We start from the raw sequence: 20787 nt of genomic DNA, 5'->3' as shown, positions 1-20787 counted from the left end.
TGTTCACGTTCCTTATCCAGTGTATATCTGAAGGCCTATAGACTAGCCTGAACTTCGAATGGAGTTTAGTGGATAGCTGTTTACATTTTGATACTTGCGCTAGATAGCAGCAAATTGGATATGAAGAAATGTATGCTGTGGTGTTTTTTTTTTTTTTTTTGGCTGGGTTGAAAATTTATTGCAATCGGTGTATACATTTCCAGTTTGTATTTTGCTAATTTTTTGAATGATGGACGTGCAGCTGAATAGGGGGACCAACAAGACATAAACACTGAAAAAAGTTTTATAGAATTAGTTTATTTACTTCATGAAACAATATTATAGCTTGCTTTTTTTACTTTAGACAAGGTGATGTTGTGCAACTTTGAAACTACTGATCTATGCTAAGAGGTCTTTTTTAAGGAGTTGTAAAGTCTCAAGGATTTTTCACCTTAATGCATTCTATGCATTAAGGTGAAAAATCTTCTGTGGTGCATCTGCCCCCCTTTTTCTTACCTGAACCTGATAGTTTCAGCGACGAATGAGCTCAGCAGCTCCAGCCTCTGTCTCGGGTCCTCGTGGGACAGATTGATAGCAGCCGGAGACATTTTCTCCTGCTGCTGTCAATTAAATCCAGTGACATGGGAGGGGCGGGCCTGAATCCTGCAGTCTCTGGATGCAGCAGAATGACTTGATAGTGCTCCCGCATTAGTGCCCCCATGGAATGCACTGGCGAGGGACCCCAGAAAAGAAGGATCGAGGCCACTCTGCAAAACCCCTGCACCGAGGAGGTAAGTATGACATGTTTAACTTCATTGTATGAAATGTATGCATTTAAATAATAATGCTTGTTTGTTATTTTTTAGTATTGTTTATGCCTGCATATTACAGCAAATTAATTTGCTAATGTATAAATTGCTGCAGCATATAATGGCTGTTAAAGGTAAAACACTGGACAAATGGCTAAATACACAATAGGTCAGCTATTTTACCTGACAGATTTGTAATTCTGTTAGCCAGTTTCCTGAGCCATACACCCTTGTCACACTGCTGTGTTCAGCTTTACAGCTTCCTGGGTCAATGCTCTGCCCACTCGACAGAGCAGATGGTGATTTTGATATTTGTGAGCAATCTTGAGGTGGAGAGGGTGACGCTGGAAACTGCAAGGCTAAACCAAAAAGGTTTCAATCAGCTGGCTCTGTAGTGTGGCAAAAGTGTGCAGATCATAAGACTGACAACAGAATGACATATTTGGCCAGTAAAGCATCTCGCATATATGTTCAGTAGTGTATTTGTTATTGGTTGGAGTTCTATTTTAACTTCTGAGTTGTTTCTAAGTTTTCATAGTAAATACATATTTCTTAGTTTTTACCAGTTATTAAAATGCACCTAATGTTGGGACTTTGATATATTACTTTGCCTCTTATTTCAGCTCCAGACTCACTCTTTTGTGCTGTGGATCAGAATCATAGGACCTTTTCAATAGGTGATTGTATGTCTTCATGCCAGTTGATGCGTAAGAATTTATATGAAACTGCAATACTACTGCCATAGGACAATTTTTAAAAACAATAGAATAAAAGTAATCGCACATCTGTAAAGAAATGTATAAAAAGCAAATTGTGCTTATGTGGTAAATGACTTGTTATTTATTTATTTTTTAGACACAAGCAACATGTGCCAAACTTCTACTGCAGCCCAGACGTCTGTGACTCTTACTTCTCCCTTCAATATTACGTCTGCAGCATCGGGGACCCTTACAAACCCTGTAACAGTGGCAACAGCCATGAGCATGAGAAGTCCAGTGAATGTCTCCAGCCCTGTCAATATCACTTCTTCTATGAACCTAGGACATCCAGTGACCATAACAACGCCGATTTCTATGACTTCACCTTTGTCCCTAACCTCTCCAGTCAATTTGCCTACCCCAGTCACTGCTCCAATGAACATTGCACATCCGGTCACTATAACAAGCCCTATGAATCTGCCTACACCAATGACTTTAGCTGCTCCGTTAAATATAGCTATGAGGCCAGTGGAGAGCATGCCGTTCTTATCACAAGCTCTGCCATCTACCCCACCTTGGTAAAGGGAACGCAAAAAAAAAAAATATATAGATATATTTTTAAAGCAGTATTATGGGGTTGTTCAGTAGTTGTTTACCAGCAACTGACGGTCATGATTTTTTAAGAAGCTTACAGCTATGTATTTGTTGATGTTTGAACCCTGAGTTTTACTAACTTCATCCATTCTTCTGCCTTCAGAATTATTCTGGACCATACCCAGCTAAGGAGAAGAATGCAACAAAAAAACAAAGACAATATAGGCTAGATGACTGTTTATTGGCAGCATTTTTTTTTATTTTTTTTTAAAGAAATGGTTTTAGTATTTTACCCAGGTAACTATTATTTTAAATAACACTAGCAATGAATTCCTTCATTTTTATGCCAAAAATGTGGATATTTGTCACTACTATAATTGAGATACTAGTATAGGTGCTACTCTGTGCTTCTTGACTGTTTAAGTTTATGACGTGTAATAACTAAGAAGGAAAAAAAAAAAAAACATGTATTAGCAGTATGCATTTTATGGTGATGGATTTTGGTTTTCCAGCACTATATCATAAAAATAAAGAGTCCTAACTCTATCCTGCACGGAACATTATTTGTAATTTTGAATTCACACACTATCAGGCACATTGGCAAAGGTTTAAAACACATGCGGAGGTGAACAACTATCCTGTCTTGACTCTTCACAGTTGAAGAATTTTTCTATTGGAAACTGGAATCTGCTTCTAAGCTCCTTTCTTAAATACCGGGCATTTCTTGCAGCAGTTGCATGCAGTCCTTAGAAGTTGCCTACTAGGGTACTGGGTTGCCAGCTCTTCCATCCCTTCATTCTTTACAAAAGCTTCACTGACCTTATTAGAGTGGAAAATATGTATTTGTGCAGGGAGACAAAAAAAAAAAAAATCAGAGTACCCGGAGAGAAACTCATGCAAATGTGGACACAAAATCAATGCAGATAGTGTTCCAAAAGGCATTTGGAATCAGGACCTTCGTGCAACTCTTTGTTGCAGCAGAAATCCAAATTTAAAAAAATAAAAAATTAAATTGTATATCTATATATAATGTGGAAATTCTCTCCAGCTTGCACAGAAAGGTTTTTAAAATATGGTAGCTAGGGTTTTGCTGTTGGGGAACCTACAACTGTGCTGAAGCCTTACTGCAAGTTTTCCCCTCACAAAATTGAAATATAACTATGAATGAACTTTGGCCTGTTGTAGCCTAAAATAACCTTTCCACAGGAGCACATGTACAATCGACTTTCTTGATGTAGAAGCACAAAGAGAAACTGCGCTTAGTATCCCAATTTGGACTTGCTGATGCATTGAAAAAAGAAAAATCATGGAAAAGAACTGTTAATGGAATTGTATACAGTATGTGTGTTGTGTTTTTTGTTTTGTTTGTTTTTTTAACCACTAAGTAGTTAGCCCGACAATGCAAGCCAGGATTTGTTTTTTTGGTTTGCATTTATTTTAATTTTTATGGGGACTTCTTAAATGTGTGTTGTAGAAATGTTCTTTTTTTTAACATGTAAATATTTTCATCTTTTAGATCTGTGTTTTTGATATTTTATTTCTTTTGTTTTAAGTGACAGTGGGATAGTTCCAATTTGGCCTGTCCCCAATAGCACTTGCTTATGGTCAATTCTCACACTTAATTAGACACCACCTCCAGCTACATGCATATAGATATTTCTTATTTTGACCTTTTTTATTATCATTTTTTTTTTTTTTTGACATGGTAATTCATGTTTAGAAAACCAAAAGATTACAAAATTCCCGAATTTTAGAGTAACATTACATTAACCTTCTTTTTTTAGTTGTTAAAATCTTTAAGTGCTGTAGATAACTAGCAAACACATTTTATAAGAAAGGTGTTTAAGACTTTTACATCCATTGAATTTAGAGATATTAAAAAAAAAAAAAATAATAAACTACATTTTTGCTAATAGAGAATTTTTTTTATTTATACATTCAGCCTGTTCTCTGGTTAAATTATGCCAGCAAATAATGTGATTGCAAGGAATGTCTGAGCAAAAAGGTCCGTTCAGCCATGGCAGTAGAAAAAATGAATGCTTTAATATAATTGGACAGTGCTTTCAGATCAGAATTGTCTGGGCACAAGGCAACAGACAAGTTGTAGGGGCTTGATATATATACAAGAAAATAGAATTCAGTGTAAACAATTATTTTATAACTGATCTTTTATATTGTAGAACATAAAACGTGTACATCTTTTGTATATACAAAGCTTGGTTACTTTCTGTTTAGCAGAAATCGGCTACATTCCTACACTTTCAATGTATGTTTGTTCTAATGTCCATGTAAACATATGCCCCATGTTTGTGCCTTTTTTTTAATTAGTTCGTCTCAATAAACAAAAATGTAGAGAGAAGTTTTATTCCCCAACTCATCTATATGGTCAGTCTGTTTCCTATTCATTAATATACATCAAAGAAATATATATACCAAAGTAACTAGCTGTGAAATGTGTTCATGCACATTTTTGTTATTTCAGATTGATAATTATTCAAAGAAAATTTTTAGCATTTTCAAGACTAAATTGTTACTGTCAGTAGATTTATTTATTTATTTTCTTTTTATATTGATCATAAATGGAGGCCTAAGCTGACCTTTTAGGGCAAGTGTTGAGTGAATACGGATTGCCATCAGGTGCACTCTGCTTGCATTTAACATCACTTTGAGTTGCAATTTGACAGACACCTTTGATTTCTATGTAACTTCCTAAGGTACATTAACTCCTTCCTGCCAAGCGTACGCACATATGTGGCCTTGGATTTAAGGGATTATACAGGGATGATGCATGCGGTGGCCTGTATCATTTTTATAGCAGGCAGTCAGCTCTTCAGGGAAACCAACCAATGCGGTTGTTAGTCTTCTTTATGTAAACACGGAAGCGAAGTCCCTTCCCGTTTACTCGGCCAACGTTTTTAAAAAAGGACGATCTGAATACTTTGCAGTGCAAAGGAGGAATTTTGGGGTCCCCCAAGGCCCCCATAAAGAGGACCTGTCACCTATTACTGTCACAAGGGATGTTTACATTCCTTGTGACAGCAATAAAAGTGATATTTTTATTTTCTTACATCAGGGGACACAATGCCATAGTAATAACTATATGGGATATCGGCGTATCAGGTGCTAGACACTGGCACGCCCCTTAAGGTGTGAACTTCATATAACCCCTCCCACTACTGGTAGTCCTCTGTTTTTTCGCCAGTGTCTAAGGTGTTGGGCACGAGTAAGGATGTGTTGTTCTGAGCGGCAGGGGCAGTAATCCTTGATGAGAGCTAGCCATCCTGACCGGATCCGTTCTGATGTCTCAATGGACTAAATGAATGGTACTCGGGCCTCATAATCCATAGACACAAAGTTTTGCTTGCAAATGCTTTGAGAGCTGGGCCCTGAGATCCAGTACTTTTTGGTAGTAAGGCCAATAAAAGTTTACTGGCACAGGTCCAGGACTGTGGGTCAACCTGAGAGTTCCCCGGTTCCTGAAGGTTTCCTTTAAGGTCTCAGAGCCTACCGTGAAGGGCGAAGATTGGATTTTTTTATATCTGATAAAACCCTGCTGCGAGGATAAGGTAGGGGACATTTTCTCAGTAATCTCTTCTTTTATGTATTGGGTTGTCATGTCTTGTCTGTGTCACCACTGGGGGGCTGTATTGAGCACTCACCATTCTGATGCTGGAAACAGCAGTAGCTTTCACTCTCCTCTCCTCCTAGCCAGCTCAGACCCTCAGGTAAGAGAAAGGGGGGTCTGATCACTTCCTGGGCCCCCAGATTAGTGTTTTTTTTCCTTATTTGATGCCAGCCAGCTGCCTTATTCTTTTGGAAAAAATAAAGGGTTTTTTTGGGCAGACCGCGGCCACTTGCTGGAGCGGAGGTTACCCCCACCATAACGCAGGATGCTAACGCGGGAAACTCTTCTCTTTTTTAAAAAAAAAAAAGGAAGAGGAGGGTATTCTGCGTGGGGGCGTGGCTAACGGCGTCAGACGCTGGCCACACGTGCAGGAAGTATTTTAAAGCCCTGTAAGAGAAGCTGCTGCCTGACGGTGGAGGAGCAGAGTGGTTGGCTGTTCAGGTTTGGTAAATCAGGCATTTCCCTTTTGACAACATTGTACTGTATAGCTAGGATTAATAGCAGTTATTGTACTATACTATAGCCTAGCAAGTATTACATCTTTTTGCTGGTATTGCCTCTGCTTTGTGCTGTAAGATATGAGTGGCAAAAGGACCAGGAACTCCTCTAAAGGTTCTAAGGGGTTAATGGTATACAACAAGTTAAAAACCCTTCCAAAAGAATGTCATCCTCCCCTGAGAGGTATATGGCTAGTCAGATGAGCCGTCAAGGTTAGAACACTTCTGTCCCTGTATATATCATACAGACGGGTTTTTTCTTTTACCATTTAAAAGTTTTTTCTTTTACCATTTAAAAGATGATGGCTATGTCTCTCCATAGTAGAACTAAACATCACCATCAACATCAGCAGATTCCCATCCAGTCTCAGGGCCCTTTTGTTGAGGTACAGGAGGCTGGGGATCAGCTAGATCTTTCCAAATATTGGAAGATGCTTATCTTTCCTTCGGAGGAACAGGGAGGGAGTAACCGCACAAGTCAGGTGTTTGTCTACTCCCTTACTTACCTCAAAAGCCTGTGCTGCAGGCAACAAAAGGGTTATCTACCTCCTAATAAGGTTCATTTGAGCCTCCCCCACCTGGGGATGTTTTTTCCTATTCATGTATAGCTTATATATTCTGAATGGGAACATTTCTAGAAGAAATGGAGAGTTCCAGCTATTAATGCTGCAACCGCTCAACAGTGAGCAGAGTCTCACGTGTCCAGTGGATAATGCACTGATGTTAAAGGATCCAGCAAATTAAGGTTGGAATTTCCTTTTAAAGGCAGGATGTCTTTTGCAGTCTTGCAATTGGTGTATCTCGGTTCATTAACCCTTTAGAGTCTGCTCCACTATTTTGGTGGAGCATATTTTGAGTCACCCTAAGGTATTGAAAAATGTGGACTCCAAGGGGTTAAGGAACAGGTGTGAAATACCTGAAATTCTGCCCAATCAGCAGGCCCGGCAATGGGCTGGTGTATTTGACGCACTGTGTCTCACAGATGCTATGAAGAACTAGATCGTTTAAGCTTTATGGCTTATACTTGGACTAGTGCATTCTCGCAGAGGTCCGTGGCTGAAATATTGATCAGCCAAAGCACTATGTGAAAACCCTTAGCCGGTTTGTATCCCTTCCTGGGGTATGGATATTTAGAGTGGATAAGTGCATCCAAAAGGGTAAAGCTCTCTTTACCAGTAAAGGGAGGTTAAACATGTCTCCTTTATTAGTGCGTCCTCTCCTGTGCCTGGGGCATCTGCCTTTAGGCAGTCTCGACAGTCTCATTTGACAGGTTAAGGAGAAGGTTCCCAAGGGCAGAAGTAGCACCCCCACTCGTTTGGGTGAGGGTAAAGGTCCTGTGATTCTCAGTCTGGCAGGAACAATGTCAAGAGCAGAGGGATTTTTTCTCTTGGTTACAGCTAGAGTTCCAAGAGCCCGGATGGCTCAGTTGGCTTTTGATATGAGGGTCCGGGGTTCGGGTCCCTGTTTGGGTGCTGCCTGTGGGGTCCTTAGGCGGCTGATGCGGCAGTCCTTATGCAAGAGTTTCCGCCTCCTCGGAGAATGTTCCTAAGGATCCAGAAAAAAGTCTTTCTGGCTCTGGATCAGCTGTTATCCCAGTCGGTGATATTAGAGATTACCTTAGTGGGACAGGGGGTTTTGGCTCAAACCTTTTAAGGTTCCAGTGCCAAACAGAGTGGTAAGACCCATTCTAGATCTCGAAGATCTGAATCAACATCCGATCCTTTCATAATTCGATCGGCTGTGTCCATCCTGCAAGGAGGGAAGTTGCATATCTCCATGTGCCAGAGTTTCCCGCTTACCAGAAATTTCTGCGGTTTGAAATATAATACGGGTGTTGTGAAAGATTCTGGCACCTCCTTTAGCCAGGTTATGGGCTTAAGGCATAGCGGTCCTAGCCTATTCTAAACCAGAGTCTGATCTCAGCCGTAAAGATCTGAATTCTCTAGGTTGGATTCTCAACCTACGAAGATTCTCCTTAAAACCATCAAGGAGATTACGGTACCTGGGGGCTGGTTATAAATACCATACAGAAGAAGGTATTCTTTCCCCAGACGAGAATCAGTTCCATTGTAGGACTAGTTCAACTTATCAAACATAAGAAATTCCTTTATTCGGCTGTGCAGGAGATTTTTAGGGGGAATGGTGGCCACCTTCAAGGCCGTCCCTTATGCACAGTTTTTTACTCAGACTGCTTCAAGACACCATCCTGTCGGTCTGGAATAAAGAAGGTTCAGGCCTTGTTTCCAATACGCTTGGCTCCCGACATAAGTCAGCCTAAATTAGTGGTTGTTATCCAGCAGGAGGGAAAATCTTTATCCTGGAAGGTGTTAATAGATGCCAGCCTTCTAGGCTGGGGAGCAGCACTGGAAGAAGATTCTGTCCAAGGGAGATGGTCCAGGTTTGAGGACCTTGCCTATCAACTTTTTTGGAAGTTTCAGGCAGTACATCTGGCCCTAGAATCTTGGCAGTCAGACTACGGGACTGTCCTGATGGGATTCTGTCTGACAGGGCCACGGTGGTGGCTTACATCAATCACCAGGGGAGGCACGAGAAGTTGTGCAGCACAAAAAGGTGAATAATCTAGCTTTGGCAGAACGCAACACTCCTTGCCTATCGGCAAATCAAAATTTTCAGGCGTACTACTTGATGATCTCTTCACCCCGACATCTTCCTAGCAATATGTCAGAAGATGGGGTATTTGGACATGGACCTATTCGTCCAAATTCATTAACAAGGGCAACAACTTTGTCGAACAAGGGTCCGCTAGGAACAGACACATTAGTCTTCCCAGAGGGTCAGTTTTCACTGATCTATGCATTTCCTCCAGTTCTGCTACTTCTGCGCCTTCTCTACAGGATTAGGCAGGAACAGAAGGAGGCGATTCTGGTGGCCCCAGTCAGTCGCGTCCCAGAAGATTTTAATTAATCGAAAATCATAAAAAGGGCAGTAGGAGTCCTTTGGACTCTGCCATTATAGCTAGACCTTGCACAAAGTCTGGTATTTCATCCTACCTTACGGGACAGAATTTTAACAGGTTTGACTGTTGAATCCCACTCTATAAAAGATCATGGGTGATCTCCTTTGGTAGTGTCTACTTTGTCTAATGCCAGGAAGTCGGCTTCCAGAATCATTTACTGTAGTGTCTGGAAGGCATAGGTTTCTTGGTGTGGATGCGGGGGTTGGCACCCCAGGAAATATTTCAAATGGGCAGGATTCCTGATGTGCTGCATATGGGATTTGAAATGAAGCTGACCTTGTAAGTTTTTCCTATGGCCTCTTGCTTCCCACTCTTGGTGCATAGCTTATTCAGGGGGTAACACGTTTATTCCCCTTATCGGGGCACCTCTAAATCCTTAGGATTTAAAATTGGTCTTATCGGCTTTGCTGAATCAGCCGTTTGAACCTTACGGGAAATTCTCTTGGTTCTTTTGACAAGAAAGATGATCTTTTCTGGTTGCCATTTCTTCTGCTAGAAGAGTATTGGAACTAGCGGCTCTGTCTTGTAAGAGCCATATTGCATCATGTTTAAAGTGGTTGTAAACCCTTACAAACCACTTTGACCTACAGGTAAGCCTAGATTAAGGCTTACCTGTAGGTCCAAGCAATATCTCCTAAACCTATATGGTTAAGGAGATATTTGCCCGAAAACGGGCACCGCTGTCGTCTACGGCGCATGCGCCGTAGACAGCGGCGCACTGAACGCGGCATTCTCAGCGACGGAGCTGCCACCCTGCAGTATAGAGCATCATGGGAAATGTAGTTCCAAAACATCTGGGGTGCCAAGGTTCGCCATCACTACCCTATGCCATACAAGTCGGCCAGTGGTTCTAAAAACTTTTAGAGCATATTCAACCCTAGCATGAGCTTGGTGATCCAAGCTAATTAAGGTAAGAAAACGGCAAATACTGTTGCCGTTGTGCCAAGATCACACCAAAGAATTGCATTGGTGTACACTGGGGAAAAATGTAGACATGCTGAATTTTTTTGCAGCACATAATCAGTGCATTGACATTAAAAATGGGGGGGAAAAAAAGCATGCATTGCAATGCGTTCACCCTGCATACATGTTTTGTTCACAATAAGACACCCTGTCATAGAGTCCTTTTAACCACTTAAGCCCCGGACCAATTGTCAGCCTAAGGACCAGAGGTCTTTTTACAATTTCGCACTGCTTTAACTGGTAATTGCGCGGTCATGCAATGTTGTACCCAAACAAAATTTGCGTCCTTTTCCTCCCACAAATAGAGCTTTCTTTTGATGGTATTTGATTGCTTGCAATTTTAATTTTTTGCGATTATAAATGGAAAAAGACCAAAAATTTTGAGGAAAAGGATATTTTCTACTTTTTGTTATAAGAAAAATTGAATAAACTCAATTTTAGTCATACATTTAGGCCAAAATGTATTCAGCCATATGTCTTTAGTAAAAAAATAAATAAATAAAAAGTCAATAAGTGTATATTGGTTTGCGCAAAAGTTATAGCGTCTACTAACTAGAGTACATTTTCTGGAATTTACACAGCTTTTAATTTATGACTGCCTATCTCATTTCTTGAGGTGCTAAAATGGCTGGGCAGTACAACCCCCCCCCCCCCAAATTACCCCATTTTGGAAAGTAGACACCCCAAGGAAATTGCTGAGAGGCATGTTGAGCCCATTGAATATTTTTTTTTGTCCCAAGGGATTGAATAATGACAAAATAAATTAATAAAATGTTTACAAAAATTTGTCACTAAATGATATATTGCTCATACATGCCATGGTTATATGTGGAATTGCACCCCAAAATATATTCTGCTACTTCTGAGTAAGGGGATACCACATGTGTGGGACCTTTTGGGAGCCTAGCCGCGTACAGCACCCCGAAAACCAATCACCACCTTCAGGATTTCTAAGGGTTTCAAAGGCCATAAAATGCCAAAATGGCACAACCCCCCCCCCCAAACAACCCCATTTTGGAAAGTAGACATCCCAAGCTATTTGCTGAGAGGCATGTTGAGTACATGAAATATTTTATATTTTGCCACAAGTTGTGGGAATATTAAACCGTTTTTTTTTTTTTTTTTTGCTCAAAGTTGTCACTAAATGATATATTGCTCACACATGCTATGAGCATATGTGAAATTGCACCCCAAAATACATTCTGCTGCTTCTCCTGAGTACGGGATAACACATGTGTGGGACTTTTTGGGAGCCTAGCCGCATACGGGACCCCGAAATCCAAGCACCGCCTTCAGGATTTCTAAGGGCATTCATTTTTTATTTCACTCCTCACTACCCATCAGAGTTTTGAAGGCCATAAAATGACAATATGGCACAACCCCCCCTCCCCCAAATGACCCCATTTTGTAAAGTAGACACCCCAAGCTATTTGCTGAGGGGCATGTTGAGCCCATTGAATTTTTTATTTATTTTTTTGTCCCAAGGGATTGAAAAATGACAAAATAATAAATAAATATTTTTACAAAAAGCTGTCACTAAATTATAACCATGACATGTGTGACCAATATATAATTTAGTGACAGCTTTTTGTAAAAATATTTATTTATTATTTTGTCATTTTTCAATCCCTTGGGACAAAAAAATAATAATAAATAAAATAATAAATAATAAACATTTTTTCTTTTTTCAAATTTCAAAACTTTGCGACAAAAAGCGAGATCTGCAAAATACTCACCATACCTCTCAGCAAATAGCTTGGGGTGTCTATTTTCCAAAAAGGGGTCATTTGGGAGGGGGTTTGTGCCATGTGGGCATTCCATGGCCTCCAAAACGGTACTTGGCAGTTAGGAGTGAAATAAAAAATTGACACCCTTAGAAAGCATGAAGGTGGTGCTTGGTTTTTGGGGTCCCATACGCAGTTGGCTCCCAAAAAGTTCCACACATGTGGTATCCCCATACTCAGGAGAAGCAACAGAATGCATTTAGGGGTGTAATACCACATATGCCCATGGCATGTTTGAGCAATATATCATTTAGTGACAACTTTGTGCAAAAAATAAATTATTTTTCCCACAACGTGTGTCAAAATATTCTATGGACTCGACATGCCTCTCAGCAAGAATGATACCTAAACCCGCAGGCATCGTTCTGGTATAACCATTCAAAGTCCAGCAACATACCAGTACGTTGCTGGTCCTTGTTGGACATATATTGTTACCTTTTTTTTTTCATGCAGCCTGTTGGCTGAACAAAAAAAAGAGATTGATCGGTGCGTATGCCCACCATTAGAATACCTCCCTTCATCCACCCACTTCTAATGATGGGCATACATGCACCATTTATATATGCCGAAGCATGGGGGTATCCTCCCCCAAAAAAGTTATTCCACGTGCACACGGTCGAACTTTTCCACGGACAGGCCCTCTGTTGGAATTTCGACCGTATGTACACGGCATTAGGAGCAAAATTGCTCCTCCGCCTCTGCTGCCCCCATGCTTCGGCATATATGCTTTTTTTTTTTTTTTTTTTTTTTTTTTTTACTGTAGTGGTGAAATCACCTCCTACAGCATTGGAGTCAGGGCTTTATGTATCGTTGGACCAAACGCTGTTGCTGTCAAGATAAATAAATCCGCGCTGCAACTGAATGGCGTACCTGCTAAGCAAATTATGGTTAACATTAAAACAAAGTAACATTACAGTATAACAGTAAAACCTTACCATACCTGCAAAGCAAATGCCAAAAAAAAACTGTAAAAAATAAAAAAATTTTTAACACAACCTGCGCCTAAAATATATATATATGCTGAAGCATGGGGGCATCTTCCCACAAAAAAGTTATGCTGCGTACACACGGTCGAACTTTTCCACAGGAAAGCCCTCCGTTGGAATTTCGACCGTATGTACGCGGCATTAGGAGCAAAATCGCTCCTCCTCCCCTGCTGCCCCCATGCTGCGGCATATATGCTCTTTTTTTTTTTTTTTTAAACTGGTGGTGAAATCACCTCCTACAGCACTGGAGTCATGGCTTTATGTATCGTGGGAGCAATCATTATTGCTGTCAAGATAAATCCGCGCTGCAGCTGAATGGCGCACCTGAAAACAAAAAAAATGGTTAACAATAAAACACAGTAAACAGTAAAGTATAAAAAAATTACATACCTAGAAAGCAAGCATGATAAAACATAATAAAATATTGCAGTAAAAAGGAGCAACAATAGAGAGAGAGAGAACAATAAAACGACAACTATTTTTGGTTTTTATATTTTATATTTTTTTTGTTTTTTATTTTACTTTTTTTTTTTTTTACACTTTTTTTTGAACTGTAACAACTAACGGTTCGGGTCTCTCAAAATGCGATGGCATCTTGGGAGACCCTGTGTTCGTGTGTCCTAGCCTGTGAAATGCTGTACCCTACGCTAAAACTTCACTAGTGTGTGGTAGCGTTCAAAACATTCACAGGCAAAGACCAGGATTGCCAGGACAGCGTGGACAATAACAACGGGTGTCACGCCTATATCCGCGCTTGGTACAGACACGACATCTTCTTTGGGGGGTTCGTTGGGTAGGGGTACTCGGGAGGACATAAGGAAAATGCCTCTCATGCAGTCGGCTTACTGCATTTGGTTGGGAATGGGGAGGTGCAGAACCGTCTGGATACAGAAGGTCGGTGACAACCTCTCTCTGGAAAAAAAAGAAAGGATAAAGTCCCACCTGAAGCTCTGTATAGCACATGAGCATTCAGCAAAGCCAATTGAAATAAGTAAACAGACACTTTTTTGTACCAGCGTCTGGCCTTACGGGCAACTAGATACGGCGCCAATAACTGGTCATTGAGGTCCACCCCTCCCATATTTTTGTTATATTTGTGGACACAGGGGTTTCTCCACAATACCAGTCACCGTAGGAACATTCTTATTATCCCTCCACTTCATAGCGAGCAAATTATTACACCGCAAGCAGGCTCTCTCTACCAAGCCTAAGACGGGAATCTACAAGCCCCTGGGAAAAGCCCCGGCAATTAGGTCGCACGGTGCCACATGCTCCAATCTGATGATCAAACAAATGACTAAACAGTGGCATGCTCGTGTAATAATTGTCCATGTACAAGTGGTACCCCTTTCCGAATAAGGGTGACACCAAGTTCCACACTATCTTGCCAGCGCTTCCTATGTAGTCAGGGCAGTTCTCCGGCTCTACGTAACTATCTTTTCCCCTCATAAACCGTAAAGCTCCATGTATAGCCTGTGGCCCTGTCACAGAACTTATAGAGCTTGACCCCGTATCTGGTACGCTTGTTGGGAATGTACTGTTTGAATGACAAGCGACCAGAAAATTTAATCAGGGACTCATCAACGCAGACAACTTGATGGTGAATAAACAAGGCTGCAAAACATTGGTTGAAGTGGTTTATGAGGGGCCGAATTTTGTAGAGCCGATCGTATTCAGGGTCTCCACGAGGACGAGAAAGTTCATTGTCATTGGACTGCATGAACCTCAAGATCTGCTCGTATCGTTTCCTGGACATGGAGTTAGAGAACACGGGCATGTGGTCAGTCGGATGCGTGGACCAATATGTCCGCAACATCATGAATTTATGTGTGCCCATGTTGAAGGAAAGGCCCAGAAAGGTCTTAAATTCGGAAACCGTAACTGGTTTCCAATCTCTGGCAAGGGAAGGCAACTGGAGATTAGCAGGCAATGTGTTGACCAGCATATAAATTAGTTTGGTCCACAATAGATCTATAGAGATCTTCCGTGAAATACAGCGAATAAAAATCAAGTGGTGTAAAATCAGCTGTATCCACCTGAATACTGGGTTGGCCAGTGAATGGGGGAAGTACTGGTGCTGCAGAAGTGGGCACCCAATCGGGATTGGTGAATTCTGCAGGAAGGGAACGACGGGCCTGCCTTTGTCTTCTTGGTGGCAGCGGGACACTACTAGTGCTTGCCACCTCGCCAGCTTGAACTGCACTTATGGGACTAGCCACGTCACCACGTGTTACTGCAGTGCTGGATGTACGTCCAGGGTGTACTAGGCCGCTGGTGCTTGCCAGTTCACCAGAAGGATGAGCGGCTCTAGTACTTCTCTGCTCCATACGAGGGACCTGCGGTTCTTGCACCTCAACAACACCAGAAGATTGGGGTCCGGTACACCTGACGTTAGCAGGGACCTCATCTTCGTCGTCGGAGCTATCTGTCATGGAGCCGCTGTCCTCTACAGGATCGTATTCTGAGCCTGAATCTGACAGATAAGTGACTTCCTCTTCACTATCTGTCATGCTCAGAAACGTGTAGGGCTCTTCACTAGTGTACGTTCGCTTTTCTATTTTGGGCTCTAAATTTATGGGTACACTAGTGAGACTCACAGGCAAAAAAGCACCTAGGCTGTCAGTGACTGTATAAAACGCTACCAAAAAAAACTGTTAGCCATCGCAGGGATCAGGCCTGACTGCGAACGCTGTAGTTATGTGTGTTGTGTTTTGTAGGTGACAGTGATCGATCGATACTGCACTTGGGTGGGCTGGCCTGGGCGGAGGGGCAAAACGCAGGTGCTAGCAGGTATCTGGACTGATCCCTCTAACAATGCGTTTTTTTGGAACCCTAAACTACTGATCAGATCAGATATTGATCTGTTCAGATTCGATACCACTAAGGGAGGTGTATGCTTTGCGCGTGGGTGTTAGCGGTACTGGCACTAACCTAGCGCTGCCTGGGGCGACGCAGACCCTATCTGACCCTAAAACCTAATTGATATCACCCGCCGGGTGATCAGGGGGTTAAACCTTCATTGGGTAATAAATGGCGGGTGACCTGATGCTATAAAAAGTGAACTAACTAACCAGCGTCACCCGTAACACTTATACGGTGATCACTGGTGAAAGGATTAACTAGGGGCAATCAGGGGGTTAAAACCTTTATTAGATAGTATATGGGGGTACCTGACGCTATATAAAAACCTGACAGGGAACCTAAATAACTTAATGGCTAACCAGCATCACCAGTGACACTTATACGGTGATCGCTGGTGAAAGGGTTAACTCTAGGGGCAATCAGGGGGTTAAAACCTTTATTAGGTTATATATGGGGGTACCTAACACTATAAAAACCTGGTGGTGAACCTAAAAAACAACTAGCTACCTAGCGGCACCAGTGACACTAATGCAGCGATCAGAAAAATGATTGCTTAGTGACACTGGCAAAAGGGGATGAAAGGGTTAACTGGGGGGGGGCATTCAAGGGGTTAAACCTTTATTGGGGGGGAGGGGACCTAAAGGGGCCTAACACTAACTGCCCTGACACTTTTGACAGTCACAACTGACACTAAATGCAGTGATCAGTAAATAAATGATCACTGCAATCAGTGACACTGTGACTGGGGGGGGGCGGGGGGTGACTGGGGTGATTCGTGTGCCTATGTGTACCTACGTGTCAGTGGACTGTGGTTGCACTTACTTGGATGTCTTCTCTCCTCGCCGTCCGGTCAAAAAGACCGCCACGAGGAGAGTGACATCACTTCCTCCTGCCTGTGCTTACACTACACAGGCAGGGGAAGCTTCTCATTCGCCAGGAGCGATCGGCCATCTTCTCATCCCGGATCGCTCCTGAAGCGAAACGGACTGCCGCAGCCAGCGGGAGGGGGTCCGGTCGGACCCCTCACCCGCTGGAAGGCAGGTGCGTACGGGTACGTGCTTGTGCCCGTCCGTGCCACTGTACCGACATATTATTACATGCGGCGGTCCTAAAGTGGTTAAAGCTCAGATTGGCTTATCATTCATATTTGGGTAAAATGGAGGGGTCAAGAAATGAGTAGCATAGGCCTATAAACTGTACATGATTTTTAGGCAAGTGAGCATTCTGACAAAATAATTTTTATGCATGAAAATAGATTTTAACCATATTCGGTGATGTGTAATGAGGGAGAGTGTGGCCTAAGGAAATCAACACCCTATATCAAGGTGTGCATAATTATTAGGCAGCTTCTTTTCCTCAGGCAAAATGGGCCAAAAAATACATTTAACTGACGGAAAAGCCACATTTCTGAAGTTTTTCAGAGAGGTACAGCTCTCTTGAAATTGCTAAGATGTTGGGAAGTGATCACAACCATCAAACATTTTGTTGCAAATAGTCAACCTGGTCACAAGAAGCGTGATGAGGAAAAGATGCAATTTAACTGCCAAAGATTTGAGAAGAATCAAATGTGAATCTAACAGGAACCCATTATCCTCCAGTGCTATCCTATTTCAGAATGGCAGACTACCTGGAGTGCCCAGAAGTACAAGGTGTTCAGTGCTCAGAGACATGGCCAGGGTAAGGAAGGCTGAAACATGGGCCAAGAAATATCTGAAGACAGATTTTTCAAAGGTTTTATGAACTAATGAGATGAGTGACTCTTGACAGACCAGATGGATGGGCCTGTGGCTGGATCAGGAATTGGCACAGAGCTCCACTTCGACTCAGCAAGGTAGGGTATGTTGGTGGTATTAAAGATGTGCTAGTTGGACCCTTTTCAGGTTGAAGATCAAAATCGACTCCCAAACCTAAAGTCAGTTTTTCTTCAAGCAGTGGTACAGGTACGGTAGTCTGCATTTTTCAAGAAGACCATGATATTTATGCAGGACAAAGCTCCATCGTATGCATCAAAGTACTCCGCTGCGTGGCTAGCCAGTAAAGGATTTAAAGATGAAAGAATGATATGGCCCCCTTCCTCACCTGACCTAAACCCTATTGAGAACTTGTGGGCCCTTTTTAACCTGGAGATCTACGGTAATGGAAAACGGTACACCACTCTGAACAGTGTCTAGAAGGCTGTGGTTGCTGCTGCGCACAAAGTTTATCATCAACAGATCAAGAAACTGACAGACTCCATTAATGGAAGGCTTATGACTGTTTTTGAAAAGAAGGGTGGCTGTATTGGTCACTAGATTATTATTATTATTTTTATTTTTTTTGAATGTCATGTTTTATTTAAAGTTTTGAGTTGTTGTTCTCACTTTAACAGATGCAAATACACAAGTGAGGTGAGAACATTTTCATTTAGTTGCATGATAATTCTGCACACTAATAGTTGCTCAATAATTGTGTGCACACACATGTTGTTCTAAGAGCCAAAACCTCACTTTTTTTTTTTTTACTTTAATATTCATGTTTGAGGTTTGTTAACATTTTGGATTGACCGAGAGCACTGTAGTTAAAAATGAAATGAATCCTCAAAAATATAACTTGCTTAATAGTTGTGCACACAGTATTGCTGGCACTATTTGACATGGAACAGCAGTTATCAGGCATGTTTATCCTGCCTGATTGTTCCCGATAGCAGTTGGCATATGGACAGTCAAAATGTCATAAGCGTTATCATAAAGCACTTTATTTAATCATACATTTTGGAACACAGTAGAAGTAGTCCGGTGCATAGGGATATGCAGCTGCCTTCAGGTAATTGGACACTGGCAGTCAAAGCTATAAAAACCGGCCAGTGGTATAAACCCACCTTCTCTCAGCTTGCCTCAGTTTTTGCTAGTGTCCTTAGAACATATAGTGCATCTGGAAAGTATTCGCAGCGCTTCACTTTTTCCACATTTTGTTTAGGCTACAGCCTTATTCCAAAATTGATTAAATTTATTCTTTTCTACAAACAATACCCCATAATGACAGCATGAAAGAGGTTTGTTTGAAATATTTGCAAAAGGAAGAAAATACCATGTACATAAGTATTCACAGCCTTTGTTCAATACTTTGTTGAAGCACCTTTGGCACCTATTACAGCCTCATGTCTTTTTGAGTATATAATGCTACAAGCTTGGCACACACGCAGTTACTCCCATTTGCAGGACCTCTCAAGCTTCATCAGGTTAGATGGGGAGCGTCTGTGCACAGCCATTTTCAGATCTCTTCAGAGATGTTCAATCGAGTTCAAGTCTGCTCTGGCTGGACCACTCAAGGACATTCCCGTAGCCACTCCTTTGTTATCTTGTCTTTATGTTTAGGGTTGTTGTTCTGTTGGAGGATGAACATTTGCCCCCAGTCTGAGGTCCAGAGTGCTCTGGAGCAGGTTTTCATTAAGCATGTCTCTGTACATTGCTGCTTTTCCTCTTTCCCTCGATCCTGACTAGTCTCCCAGTTCCTGCCACTGCAAAATATTCCCACAGCATGATGCTGCCACCACTATGCTTCACTGTAAGGATGGTATTGGCCAGGTGATGAGTGGTGCCTGGTTTCCTCCAGACATGAAGCTTGCCATTTAGGCCAAAAAGTTAAATCTTTGTTTCATCAGACCAGATAATTTTGTTTCTCATAGTCTGAGAGTCCTCCAGGTGCATTTTTGCAAACTTCAGGCAGGCTGTCCTGTGCCTTTTTGGTGGAGTGCTGCAGAGATGGTTCTCTCTCCACAAAGAAATGCTGGAGCTCTGTACGAGTGACCAACGGTTTCTTGGTCACCTCCCTGACTAAGGCCTCTGCCCCCCGATTGCTTGGTTTGCCTGGGTGGCCCGCTCTAGGAAGAGTCCTGGTGGTTCCAAACTTGTTCTATTTACAGATGAGGGAGGCCACTGTGCTCACTGGGACCTTCAATGCTGCAGACATTTTTCTGCACCCTTCCTCAAATCTGTGCCTCGATACAGTCTTGTCTAAGAGGTCTAAAGGCAATTTCTTGGACTTTATGACTTGGTTTGTGCTCTGATATGCACGGTTAACTGTGGGGCCTTGTATAGACAGGTGTGTGCCTTTTCCAAATCATGTCCAATCAACTGAATTTAACACAGGTGGGACTCCCAAGTTGTAGAAACATCTCAAGGGTGATCAGTGGAAACTGGATGCACCTGAGCTCAATTTTATGTGTCATAGCACAGGCTGTGAATACGTTATGTACATGTGATTTTTTTTTTTTAAATCTTTGCAAATTTATTAAAAATAAACTTCTTTCACGTTGTCATTATGGAGTATTTTTTTGTAGAATTTTGAGCAAAATAATTTAATTCATTTTGGAATAAGGCTGTAACATAACAAAATGTGGGAAAAGTTAAGCACTGTGAATACTTTCCAGATGTATTGTACTCTTAGAGAAGCAATTGCTTTATTTCTTCTACCTTTTTGTCAAGATTTTTTTCTACTAGTAAGATTCTTCAGTTGCAGAGCCACTGAGGCTCATTTTTGCAGGGGTGTCCTGGAAGCCATGCCCAGACACTGCTGGGAGGCAGCAGCGGGGTCACTTTAAGCACATGACTCTGCGTCAGATTCATACTGCGCATGCATGCACCATTTTAGACTACACGCGCAGACCAGCTCACTATTTCCCACCATCTGCTAAACACTTTACTGATCCTCTGGGACACACTTTGGGGGCCCGTGGGTCTTGCCAGTTAACGATCTGCTAGCTATTTAGGGAAATGGGGGTCCTGGTACAGCCCTATGGGATCCTGACCTTGGTGTTTTGCCTGAGACGACACCCTCCTCCAGGGGTCTCTAACTCTTTCAGGTGCAACTCCCTCCTGCGTATCTAGAGATTTCTTCTAGTGTGTCTGTGTTAACTTGGAATGCAGGGGTCTGCAAGCACACACACTCTCCTTTGGGTGGCAACCCTGATTTTCAGCCAGCTACTCCTGCACATTCAGCTGAGGATGGCACTTGTCTGTTTTTTTTATGACCTGG

At 42.0% G+C, this 20787-nt stretch overlaps 1 protein-coding gene across 9 annotated transcripts in view; it reads left to right on the top strand.

The window, feature by feature from the left end:
- VEZF1 (vascular endothelial zinc finger 1) overlaps positions 1 to 4453 on the top strand; it is a 48428-nt gene extending 43975 nt beyond the window's left edge. For 5 of the 9 annotated variants that reach the window (XM_077481131.1, XM_077481126.1, XM_077481134.1 and 2 more), the window contains 2 exons: positions 1412 to 1495; positions 1644 to 4453. In XM_077481131.1, coding sequence (XP_077337257.1) covers positions 1412 to 1495; positions 1644 to 2068 — 509 coding nt within the window. In that variant the 3' untranslated portion in view covers positions 2069 to 4453. The remainder of the gene's footprint in view (positions 1 to 1411; positions 1496 to 1643) is intronic. The other 4 variants (XM_077481132.1, XM_077481129.1, XM_077481133.1 and 1 more) reach the window with 2 other exon arrangements.
- The last annotated feature ends 16334 nt before the right edge of the window (positions 4454 to 20787 follow it).

Source organism: Lithobates pipiens, unplaced genomic scaffold, assembly GCF_037356315.1.
Source record: "Lithobates pipiens isolate NorthernLeopardFrog02 unplaced genomic scaffold, aLitPip1_a1.2 Scaffold_16, whole genome shotgun sequence".
Taxonomy (NCBI): Eukaryota; Metazoa; Chordata; class Amphibia; order Anura; family Ranidae; genus Lithobates; species Lithobates pipiens.
The sequence above is the reverse complement of the archived record's forward strand: the minus strand, read 5'-3'. Positions and strand labels throughout refer to the sequence as shown.